General features: G+C 42.9%; 1 protein-coding gene and 1 pseudogene across 2 annotated transcripts in view; both read right to left on the reverse strand.

Moving 5' to 3' along the window:
* The window catches only part of RGS14 (regulator of G protein signaling 14), a 160,597-nt gene that overhangs the window by 105,501 nt on the left and 41,692 nt on the right, over positions 1–13,404 (reverse strand). For both annotated transcript variants that reach the window (XM_073620523.1, XM_073620524.1), the window contains one exon: positions 5,754–5,775. In XM_073620523.1, the coding sequence (XP_073476624.1) occupies positions 5,754–5,775 (22 nt within the window). The remainder of the gene's footprint in view (positions 1–5,753; positions 5,776–13,404) is intronic.
* LOC141131147 (small nuclear ribonucleoprotein F pseudogene) lies at positions 7,342–8,504 on the reverse strand (annotated as a pseudogene).

Genomic DNA, 13,404 nt, shown 5'->3' on the forward strand with positions numbered 1-13,404 from the left:
CGCCTCTCCACCCCTTTAACAATAACCCCCCCTCCCCACCTCTCCACCCTCAACAATAACCCCCCTCTCCGCCTCTCCACCCTCAACAATAACCCCCCTCCCTGCTTCTCCATCTTCAGCAATAACCCCCCTCCCCACTTCTCCGCCCTCAATAATAACCCCTTGGGGGCCCCAAGAAAATGTTTTCCCAGGGTCCAATCAATATTAAAGACAGCCCTGTTCAGAAATTACATTGAATATGCAATTTAAACCACCTAGGTAAGTAAAGATGGTGGCTTATAGGTTTGGGAGTATAATGTATTTTGCCACTGTCCCTCTGACACGTAGTCATACAGTACTTATAATAGAGACAAAGATAGTAATATGTCTGAAAAAAACATTTGCAGAGCAATAATTACATTCTAGAAGAATCATGGTAAGTATTTCACCCCTCCATCTGCAATAAAAGCTGAAAAAACATGCACTTTTAGAGACGCTTCATGACTAGTCTGGTATAGATCACACAAAACGGAATGCCCACTCACCTTTGAGTTTCTTCTGACTGTTTAAGGAAGCAAACTTCCAGAAACCCATCACACACATTAAAGATGATGGAAACATGATACCATCAAGGAATAAATGTTCCAAGCACCCTACACTGGTATAATAGACATTTGGTAGCAGAATCAAGGAGCGGAACCAGCGCAAACTCACACTAAAGATATGTGACTTGACAAGTCACGTCTTCTGTCTAATAAGAGAACCTGTTTGTTATTGTTTTTATCTCCAGTACAGTTTAAGGACACTTTTACATACAATAGTTTCTGTGTTTAGAGAAGTTGCTGTGAGATTACCTGTAAGAATTTGGCCTTAGGCTATAAAAGGGACCAGAGGTCATTATATGTATTCTTTATTTGTAATAGTGATAATCTGTAAAGTACCAACTCAAGAAAACACTTTATTTTGTTTTGAACATATCAGCAAAAGTTAAAATCCATGGTATTACTGCTGCTTGTGTACCTGTTGGGGAATTTCATCCTCACTTTCTGTTTCATGGGGTCAGGAATGAGGGGGAATGGTCGCAAATGAAGAAACAAAAACAATATTTTTATTTATAATAGGGAATGGTTAGAACCTCTGTCAGCTTTTTATCGCTGCCTGTGTGTTTTCTAGTCTTGGTGATACGGTTCCCCTCATTTTTTTATATCCTAATGTCTCCCCGTTGTCTACCCAACAGTCAGCATTAGAGTAGATTATAGAAGTTCTAGCCCTTTATTGTGATGCTCCCTCCACCATCCACACATAATCACCTTTCCTTTACTCCCCCACTGCTCTGTTCAGCCACCAGGATCAAGAAAATACATGGTACTTTGGAGTAAAAGGGAACATGTGCCTTACTTCCCTTCCACTAACGTGACAACAGGGCTTTTTTTCAGCTGGAACTTGGTGGAACTCCACCACCATTGACTCAGGCCCTCTCTCCCTCCTCACCACTTGTAAACACAGAAGTCTGGCTTTTGTGTTTACTAGTGACATCTTGTCTCCCAACGGCTCCCACAGATCTGATCTCCTGAGCAGCTCCCACTGAGTACAGGATGAGGACAAGGGAGATGCAGGTGCCTGGGGCGCAGTGCGGATGCTGACACCCCCAATGAATGATCTCCCTGCAAGTGAGAGAGGCGGAGCCACCTACAGTGTGTGGGGAGGTACTAGACCCGGCCGAGTGCTTCAGCTTAATACAGCAACAAAAGTAAGACATGTGGAAGATGGTGGAGGTTTTAAGGAGGGGGGTTGCATAGAGGTCAGTGCTGAAGTGGGGTGAAAGTGAGATGTGGAAGGGGGATGCAGAGGTAAGCAGCTGTAAAAGAGGGCTGAACTCTGCACCCTGTGTGCAGCACACTCCTGGACTCTGCACTCTATATGCAGTGCACCTCTAAACTCTGCACTATGTACGTAGCACACCCCTGAACTCTTCAGTCTGTGTGTAACTCCCTCTGCCCCGGAACTCTGCACTCTGTAGGAAATGCACTCCTGGTATTTAATGCCCCTTTAGGACCCCTTCCACTGTTAGTTGAAATTTGCCCACTATTTGGTGAGGTTTTGAGGGTGTGTGTGTGTAGGGGGAGGAGGGATTTTGTCAGGTTCCTGCACCGTGACAGCATGCGGTGCTTGGCAGTTGGCCCAGCTCTGTCACATAGGGGTTGATTTACTAAAACTGGAGAGTGCAAAATCTGGTAGAGCTGTCTAACTTCAGCTTATTCAATTAAGCTTTGACAGTAAAACCTGGAAGCTTATTTGTTTCTTTGCAGAACTGCAGCAAATTTTTCACTCTCCAGTTTTAGTAAATCAACCCTATAGAGTGAGGAGAAAGGCATCCATTCTGTGTAATTTCTGAATAGTGTGACACTATCTTACACAGGGCTTTATTTTCTCTCTGTTAGTTGCTGAGCAGTGTGGCAAGAGACCAAAGGAAATGTATGTTCTTCATGGGGGGAAGGTGAATCATCAAGCCAATTTGCGTTTTATGGCAAATCTTAAAATTTAAACATGAAAACAATCTTAAAAAATTCATATTTTATGGTTATTATTTAGTATATTATTTATTTTATAGTTATTTAGGCAAACTTTAACACACTTCTGGTAGGCTTCTGGCTGGGTTCACACATGAGCAATTGGGCGTGTTTGTAGTAGATTTGCCGCGCAACCAAACGTGAGTCAAAACTGCTTTTTCTATGCTCTTTGTCACGCGTTCCAGAAATTATAGATGCGAATGGAGTCTAAAGTGGATCATACGGTGTATTGTAAGTAGAGAGTGCATTTTTCTAGAATTCACTTTTTACAGAACTCCCTACTTTCATTTTCCTCTAGGTTTGCTGCAACAGTAATGCAATGGAGTTGATTTACTAAAACTGGAGAGTCAAATCTGATGCAGCTCTGCATAGAAACCAATCAGCTTCCAGGTTTTTTTGCCAAAGCTTAATTGAACAAGCTGAAGTTAGAAGCTGTTTGTCTAACATGCACAGCTGCACCAGATTTTGCACTCTCCAGTTTTAGTAAATCAACCCCAAAGTATTTAAAGCATAAGACCCCTTTCACACTGGGGCGCTTTGCAGGTGCTACAGCGCTAAAAATAGCGCCTGCAAAGCTCCCTGAAACAGCCGCTGCTGTGTCTCCAATGTGAAAAGATGCTCAAAAAAGTCCTGCTAGCAGCTTTGGAGCGGTATACACCGCTCCTTCACTGCTCCTTCACTGCTCCTGCAGCAGCACTTTGCATTGGTTTTAACCCTTTTTCAGCAGCTAGCAGGGGGGTAAAACCGCCCAGCTAGCGGCCGAATACCGACGCTAAAATGACGGTAAAGCGGCACTAAAAATAGCGCAGTTTTACCGCCGACGCCGCCCCAGTGTGAAAGGGGCCTGAGAAACCAAATGGTTACAAATACTTCAATCTATGGATATAATTCCAGTCCATAGTGTTAGGAGAAAATGAACGCTCTTTTCTCAGGTTATGTACCTCTTTGCCATGCTGTGTTTGAGCTTCCTACAGTGCATATCAATAAAATTAAAATGTTTCTATCATTTGTCCTGATATACTGGTAATCATTGTCAGATGGTATTAAAATGATGTGTTCCGCTTGGCACGACTCCTTTAAATAACACTGATAAGGCAGAAAGGTAATTTAGTAGTTCTACTTCTCTAGTATCATATGACAAACAAAGGCTAATCATGCTTAAAAAGGTCTGGTGGCTCTCCAGCCACTGGGAAAATAAACATCCTAGCTTCTAGGTAGTGGCCTGCTTAGCAAGCTGCTTTCTTGCAGTTGTTATTGCTACACAATGGTAACCATTCATGATGTTTAACCTCCCTGGCAGTATGATTATTTCAGATATTTGCGTCTCAAAGCGGTACAATTATTTTGCATAGAAATTTGGCATTTTCTATTGTAGGCCTGTAATTCTTAGCAATAACACACTTTTATCTGTCCACCAAGAGTCTAGTAGATATCCCGAGTATGATGAAGTTTGAAACACAAAATCATAAATTATAATATAATAAATAAATATAAACAATTATAAAAAATAATAATATATTAATAATAAAATAAATTTCTCCACAATTCACTATCGCTCAATTCTGCAAGTGATTCTAATTTATTATCGCTGTTTTCTAGCTGGTCTAAAACAACTTTTGACGTAAAGGGACACTTTTTGGTTGCTATCTCCAGTTTCCAGGCAAAAAGAACAGTATATATCATATAAAACTGCATACAGGGCATTGGACAAAGCACTGGGGACAAAAGGGATGTGAAATGATTTCATACAGTACTGTAATCTGTAAGATTACAGTGTACTGTATATGTTCTGAATTTTCACTTTTTTGAATTTGCCGCCAGGCTCCACCCTCATGAGAGGCATCGGGCGGAGGACCGAGCCCGCGGACACAGCGGTGGGACATCCCAGGATCCTGGGGACAAAGTAAGTAACCTCTTCCAGGATCCTGCAATGCGATCCCGAGTGTGGCTCGGAGGTTACTGCTAATGGTGCTGAAATTTAACTCCGAACCACACTCGGGAAAACTGCCAGGGACGCTATGCACATCCAAACCCCCCAAAAAACAAAAATGTAATATATTGCAGCTTACCAGTCCTTTGATGTTAAGGCTGCATTAGTTTTCTTTATTCTGTTTTTTTTAATTTTCACCGGGTGATCCTCTGAATAACACACTTCTTTTCCTGAATAGGTGTCTATGCTTATTGTACCTATGTAGTGAGTTATGGTTGTCACCCTAGGACAGGTCTACTAACATGTATTACTCTCATCATTTCCATGGGGTTGGTGGAATTAGTAGTTTACAGATTAAAGATAGTTCATAGATGTCCTCCCAGAACCCCATCCCCTGCGCACTTCTTGTGGTGCACATCAGCCAGTGGCAGCACTGATAGGCGGCACTGATTTCCACTGATAGGTGGCACTAATGAGCACTGATAGGTGATACAGGTGCCACTTATGGGCAATTAGAGGTGGCACTGATGGGAGAAACTAATATGCACTGATGGATGGCACTGATGGGCATTCACTGATGGGCACTGAAAGGCAGCACTGATGGGCACAGATTGGCCTCACTGATAAGCACAGACTGGTGTCACTGATTGGCACAGACTGGTGTCACTGATGGGCACAGGGTAGCATCACTGATGGGCACTGTTGGGGCTGGATGTAATCAGGGCACTGCTGATCAGTGCCGTGATTACCTTTACACGTCTCCCCTTTGAGGAGATACCGCTGATCGGCTCTCCTCAGTGTGAGGAGAGCCCCGATAAACGGCATCTCCTTGTTTACATGTGATCGGCTGTGATTGGACACAGCTGATCACATGGGTAAAGAGCCAGGGCTGCGGCTCTTTGCCAAGATCAAGGTCGTGCCATGTCCCAGGGACACGGGCGCCCCTGGTCACCGTGCTGCGTGCCCCGATGGGTGCGCAATCGCGGCTATACTGGGTGCCGTCATATGACGTTGTCGCAGAACAAGAGTTGCCCCACACCGCCGTCATTTATCTATACATCGGGCGGGAGGCGGTTAACCTTAAAATTAAAACAAAAGCAGCAACCACATAGCTGAAACATGTTACATTTTTGTTTTTGGGGTACAATATACTTAATTAGTTATGAAATAGTATGGGGTCCTGTTTCTGAGGCTATACCACTGTATATTGTATTATGACAACCACAGTTGTATTTCTAATACTTAATGAAATCCATTAAGTGGGAGTGACTCACCTCCATCAGATACAGCCAACACCTAAAAGAGGAACATAAGAGAGAATTACAAAAAAATAAACATGGTTCTTCCTCTGACATACAAAAAGAACATAAATACACATTTAAAATGGGAAGTTGACTTTTACATATCACGACAATTTTTATGCATGTCAGTATATCCAGATTTGAAAAGACTCTATTACTATGATGCCAGTACAAGAAGTGTAGGCACTTACCTGCACAGCCTCGTACACCTTCCTGTCACAGGAAAATGGCACAGGGGAAAGCATCATCTCAAACTCAAATGACCTTTTATTAACTTCAATAATAACCAGGATTGTAGTTTGAGATCATACTACTACAGACACTCATGAAAGAAGAGAACCTTTTCATCAGGGTCGGACCCTTTATCACCAACTGTGTTACTGTTACATTACTCCTGTTGTGAAAAGCAAAACTAGAGGGCACTATGGACTGGACACTCTACCAATCCCAAAGGAAGAATAGATGGCTGCATGCCACCTGAATTATGGACAATCTCATTTTCTATCGCCATGCCCCTGCCACCTTCAGTTCTGATTACCTAAAGGTGCCCAGCTGTGACAAAGGAAAAAATATAAATGTTGTGCACTGGCGTTGCATCCACTTACTCTGAATTACTAGGCTTAAGCTCCTGAAAGATTAAAAATAAAGAAATGTACTGTGTGCGCAGCTAAAATATGAGTGTATGTGGGCAGCTAGCTGATACTTACAAGTGCTTCACACACAAAGACATAAAAGAAAAAACAAGTGCAGCACTATACAAAAAATCTCTCAATAAATACAGGGTAAAAAGCAAAGATTATTAATATGTAGAGTTCGGCCGAAGACCCCCCAGTTCGGTTGGCGCCAGAACTCTCGAACATCGCGAAAGTTGGGACCCGATCCGCTAACCCTAATAAAGTCTATGGGACCCGAACTTGAAAAATCAAAAGTGCCCATTTTGAAGGCTTATATGCAAGTTATTGGCCATGAGAAACATGTATCAATGCATACATTTTTTGTTAAAAAGATTGTTTTTAAAGCAGTGATTTTAATGATGCTTAAAGTAAAACAATAAAAATGAAAAATTACTTTAAATATAATGCCTGGGGGGCTCCCCTAGTCTGCCTGTAGAGTGGCACGTTTGTACCGTGTATAGAACCTGCTGCAGCAAAACTGACGTATATAAAGAAAAACAATGACATTTAAATTGAATTTCCCTGCAAGCTTTCTTTATTTTGTAAACAACGGCTTGGGGAGCCAGTCTGTATGATGAGGCCACAATTTAGTGCACTCAGAAAAAGATTAGAGATTTTTTTGGATAAATTCTGGTGTGTCTTTGGCAGACTTTGGATGGAAATAACAAATGTTTGCACCACAATGAGCAAGCCTTATGTGAAGAAGCCAAATTATAGTACACTCAGGCCAAGATTAATAATTTTTTTTAGATAAAGTCTGGTGTCTCTTTCGCAGACTTGGATAGAACTAACAGGTGTGGGAAAATTGGGCTTTGGGTGGTGCCTTCACACCCTAACTCTATAAAGGTATAAAAACAATAACCAACAATAACCTCAAAAGAGAAGTTTCAAAATAAATATACAAAACAAATTTGTAAATTTCCTAATTCTCTCATCTCACCATCTTCTTCCTCCTCTTCTACTCCTCGTATATACAATACTTTATTACACCTTATGAGAACTTCTCCAAGATGTCCAGACAATGCCCCATCAATATACTCTTCTGTATTGGTGAGCTGCATGTTCACGTAGCCATTCACAGAGCCCAGGTATTCCTTGTATTCCATACCCCCACTTCAGTTTCACCATTACTGGCTTACCAATAAGGCCATTAAGGAATGGTTTTGGGTTTAGTGGCAAACTCATTCTGCCACCGAAGCTGCCTCTGATTTACAGACCAGTGAAAGGAAGAAAAAATGCTCCGAGAACACACCGCCAGAGCGAGCAGGGAATAGCTAGAGGTATAATATAAAAGTGGATTGCGCTAACTTCTGTGTATGATACCACTGCTGAAATATGCAAAAATAGGATATCTATCCTATGTAGCGTGCTTTTTTGTATCAATTAATATTGTGTCAAAAATATACTGTCCACATGGTGTTACTAGTGATAAGAGATACAAGAGATACTAATACATTGCTTGTAAAGACTGCTATTAGACCCATCACAAACAGATTGGTTATCCTTAATGAAGCAAAGGTGTTTATTCTTATTACATCTGGTGAATGGCCATTGCATGAGGTGGTAGTAAAGTCACGATAAGTGGTGAATTAGGAGCACAATATACTGAAAAGGAACGTCATTGCACAGAAGTGATCACTCACTGAAGACATCCAGTGTACTGTGGTGTTTCTGCATATGTCAAGGACATTTATTTATTTTTTTGCACTATGCAGTACATATGCATGTTGATATGTGATATTTTGTTAGTAATATTGGCACATTGCTTAGTATTAATATTTTTTTGATATTTTGTAGCACTGGCACCAGGGGCGTAACTACCACCATAGCGACCCATGTGGGCGCTATGGGGCCCGCAGCCGAGTGGGGCCCAGTGAGGATAAGAGCACCGCCGGCACAGTCTCCCAGCCAGGGGAAGAGAGAGGAAAGGAAGAGGTGAGCTGTCCGTATCAGCAGAGAGCTGAATTGCCCGATGTAAGAGCTTTCATTAGAACTTCCAGTGTTCCCGGGGCTCACGTCACATAGCTCCACCTTTTGGCCCGGTGCCTTTGATAGACAGAACGCCGATCCAATGCGGGACATGTGACATCATCAAAGGCGTCGGGCCAAGAGGTGGGGCTATGTGAGGATGAGCCCCGGGAAGACAGGAAATTAAAATGAAAGCTATTACAGCGGGTAATCCCGCTCTCTGCTGATCCGGGTAGCTTGCCTCTTCCTCTGCATAGGTGGGGCTGTATGGGGCACAGGCAGACCAGGCTGTATTGGGCACAGGTCTGTATGGGGCACAGGTCACGCTGTATTGGGCACAGGTCACGCTGTATTGGGCACAGGTCACGCTGTATGTGGCACAGGTCACGCTGCATTGACACTAGGGCAGCTGTGGGGGGGGGGCTGTTTGCAGGGGGGCCCCATACAACATTTTGCTATGGGGCCCTGCTATTTCTAGTTACGCCCCTGACTGGCACTTTAAAAAGCTTTTGGTAGCACCTAACGTCATTGCACAGAAGTAATCACACACTGAGGACATCTAGTGGGCTGTAGTGTTTATGCATATGTTGAGGACATTTTTTGCAGCATGTAGTATATATGCATGGTGATATGTGATATTTGATGGTCACTAAGTAATATTGGCACATTGCACATTTTTTAATATTTTGTCATATTTTATTTTTTTAGCACTAACTAGCACTTTAACCTCCCTGGCGGTATGATTATTTCAGATTTTTGATGCTGAAAGCGGTACCATTATTTTGCACTGAAATTTGGCGTTCTATATTAAAGGCCTGTAATTGTTAGGAATAAATCACTTAAATCTGTCCAAACAAGAGTCTAGTAGACATCCCAGGTATGATAAAGTTTGAAAAACGAAATAAAAAATTATAATATAATAAATAACTATAAATAATTATAACAAATAATAATATAATAATAATAAAAATTATTCAATAATGTAATCAAATCAAAAACACTGAAATTTGCTCAGTTGCAGAATTGTCGCTTTCGTTACTTTTAGTGTTTGATGACGGATTTCCCCACAAATCACTATCTCTCAATTCTGCAGGTGATTCTAATTTATTATTGCTGTTTTCTAGCTGGTCTGAAACCACTTTTGATGTAAAGGGACAGTTTTGGTTGCTATGGACAATCTCCAGTTTCCAGGCAGAAAGAACAGTTTTTATAATATAAAACTGCATGCAGGACACTGGAGAAGCCACTAGGGAAATAGGGGATGTGTAATTATTTGATACAGTACTGTAATCTGTAAGATTACAATATACTGTATCTGTACTGTGTGTTTTACTTTTTCAATTTGGCGCCAAACTCCGTCCCCATGCATCACAACGCTCGCAGGGAAAGGAGCTCGGCAATGTGAATCGAGCGAGACATGGCGGCTCGCCGATCACAGCGGGGAGACATCGCAGGATCCAGGGGACAAGGTAAGTAACATCTACAAGGATCCTGTGATGCCATCCCGAGTCTGGCTAGGGGATACTGCTTTTGGTATTGAAAATCCACCCCGAGCCAGACTCGGGAATACCACCAGGGTTGTTAAACATTTTTTGGTAGTTTTTTGGAATATTATTTTGTCACTATATTAATTGATGCAGAAAAGCACGCTACATAGGATAGATATGCTATTTTTGCATATTTCAGCAGTGGTATCATACACAGAAGTTAGCGCAATCCACTTTTATATTATATTGATACTCTACCATTTTTGTGTAGGCTTACATGATTGCAGCAAAATAGTAAATTTTTAGTTTTGCGCCGGTAGCACATCTGGTCGAAATAGCTAGAGGTACCCTTGATGAAAGCAAGAATTGGCCTTTCTGTAAAAAATTGAAAGTATGTGCACCTGTCAAACAGGTGTGGAAAATTTTGACTTTGGGTGTTGGTGGTGCCTTCACACTGTAACTCTATAGAAGTACTCTTGATGAAAGCAAGAATTGGCCTTGCCATAAAAGAAATTAATTATATGTACCTGTCAAACAGGTCTGGAAAAATTGGTTCTTGGGTGTTAATTGTGACCATGAAACCTATACCCAAAAATTACTTCAAGATAAAATCAACACGCACAAAGCTAGGCAGCCTAGACACTCTTTCAGAGATTCCAGATCCCCAAAACATTTAATCAGTGACATCAGAATCAGGGGCTTGATAGCTGCTGCTAATCCAGGACTGATTCATTTTGACAAATGTCAGCCAGTCAGCAGAGTCTGTGGACAGACATGCTATTTTTTTCTGTCACAAAACCTCTGGCAGGACTGAATGCTGTTCGGAAAGCACGCTGAATGCATGGTAGGCCAGCAGCTCAATTGCATACTGGCCAATTTCTGGTCAGTGGTCTATTCTCATGACCCAGTAACCCAGTGGATCGTTTACTGGAAAGCTCCCCATGTCTGCTTTCGCTCCTAGATAATCTTCCACCATATGATGCAGACGCTGCCAATGGAATGTAGAAGCTGACAGCCCTGGACGCTGAGGACTAAAAAAAAATGTAAATGCATCATTGAGGCAGCCCCCTTCTCCACCACTCCTCCTTTGACCAACAGAAGCATCAGAACTACCTTTTCCATGTGACCGTAACCTACCAGAATCTGGAAAGGTTACATAAACTCCTGTTTTATGTGTCCTCAAGATATTTCACCCTGTGCTCCCTCAGCAAGGGCAGGATGTCTTCCTCTGCTTCAATGCCTCCAAAAGTGCCAGAATTCCCCTCCTCCTCCCTTCTCCTCTTGTGTGTTCTGTGGTGTCGCAAAAATAGTGATTGCATAAAGTGGGTCTTGAGAGGAAAGGAACTCCTCCTTGAGTGCCCTGCCCAGTATGCTCCAGCAGGAACACAAAAGAGATAGTATCACTGATGCATGCATTGTCAAGGCTCACCATCCTTGTCACTTTCTTAAATGGTGACAGTACAGTGCATGCATCCTTTATCAGTGGGGAAAAAAAGCAGAGCCGGTGCGTAGTTGTGCCATACTCACACAAGTACTTGTTTTCGGCCCTCTGCTGTATGTGCAGCCGCTGCAGCATTGCCAAAGTTGAGTTCCACCTGATGGGCATGTCACAAATCAGGCAGTTTATGGGCAGGTGGAATTCCCGCTGAATTTCAGCCAACCGAACACTGGCTGTGTATGACCACCTGAAATGGCTTCAGACTCTTCTGGCCTGCTTTAGCAGATCTTTCAACCCTGGGTACCTATTTAAGAAATGCTGCACCATGAAATTGAGGACATGTGCCAGGCATAGCACATGTGTCAACTTTCCCTGTCTAAGGGCAAACAGTTTGTGGCACTATCGAACACCACCATTCCTTGCTCCAGCTGACGTGGCGTGAACCACCTTTGGGCCTGCCCCTGCAGAGCTGAAATAATCTCTGCTCCAGTGTGGTTTGTGTCCCCTAGACAGACCAGCTAAAGCACTGCATGGCATCTTTTAGCCTGACTCATTGAATAGCCCCTTGAACGCTTAGGGGGTACTGGTGGTTCATAGGACAATTCAGCAGAGGAGTACATAGATGAGGCGGCGGCGGGGGAAGGGCTGACAGATCTCACGTCATCACCACCAGCTGTATAGAGACATGGCGGCAAAACAAGCTCCAGCACTGAGCCCTGTCCTGCATCCTTCCTAGTTGTTAGCAGAGTTACCCAGTGTGCTGTGAACTAAATATATCGTCCCTGACCATGCTTGCTGGACCATATGTCAGCAGTAAGGTGGACCTTGCTGCTGACTGCCTTACCCAATGATGCCAAAACATTGCCTTCCACTTGATGGTACAGAGCTGGAATGGCCTTACGTGTAAAGAAATATTGACTGGGAACTTGCCATTGTGGTACAGCACATTCTGCAAATTCACAGAAGGTGCAGAATCCACCAGACGGAAAGGCGAGAGTTGTAAAGCCAACAATTTGGACAACCTGGAATTTAGACGCTAGACACGTGGGTGGCAGGGAGTGTATTTTTTTCAATGCAGCAGCTGGGGCAGAGAAATTTGCCTGCTATACTCTACAGCTGGTGGTGTGTTGCTGGCAGACGTGTTGCAAGGACCTGTGACACCCTTTGCTATACCATCATCCCTATCAGTGGAGGCTGCTGAGAGGTCATGAGATATAGCGGGGGTATTAATGAAAGGTGAGGAGTGAGGAGGAGAAGAATTGTGTCCCTTTTGTGTGGCTTTCAGGTGCTCTTGCCAACAGGCTAAGTGGTGAGAGGTTAAATGCCTTTGCAAGCATGTGGTACCCAAATGGCTGGTGTTTTTGCAAATTTAAAAAAATGGGGCAAGCACGGGACCAAAAAAACCCCAAAACACCGCAGCAACCAAATAAAAAGGGGTATACAGCACTGTTATGTAATGCTGTTAAACACTGTACTACACTAAGACTACACTGACACTACACTATACTCACACTATACGGAGACACTATGCTGACACACTATATGCACCCTATACTGACACACTATACTGACATTACACTGACACACTACACTATACTCACGCTGCACTACACTATACTCACACTACACTAATGCCGCGTACACACGATCGTACATTCCGACAACAAAATCCATGTTTTTTTCCCGACGGATGTTGGCTCAAACTTGTCTTGCATACACATAGTCACACAAATGTTGTCGGAAATTCCGAACATCAAGAACGCGGTGACATACAACACGTATGACGAGCCGAGAAAAATGAAGTTCAATAGCCAGTGCGGTTCTTCTGCTTGATTCCGAGCATGCATGGAATCTTGTGCATCGGAATTGTGTACACACGATTGGAATTTCCAACAATGGATTTTGTTCTCGGAAAATTTGAGATCCAGCTCTCAAATTTTGTTTGTCGGAAATTCCGACGGAAAATGTCCGATGGAGCCTACACACGGTTGGAATTTCCAACAACAATCTCCCATCGAACATTTGTTGTTGGAAATTCCGACTGTGTGTACGCGGCA

The sequence above is a fragment of the Aquarana catesbeiana genome, linkage group LG03 (genome assembly GCF_042186555.1).
Source record: "Aquarana catesbeiana isolate 2022-GZ linkage group LG03, ASM4218655v1, whole genome shotgun sequence".
Taxonomy (NCBI): domain Eukaryota; kingdom Metazoa; phylum Chordata; class Amphibia; order Anura; family Ranidae; genus Aquarana; species Aquarana catesbeiana.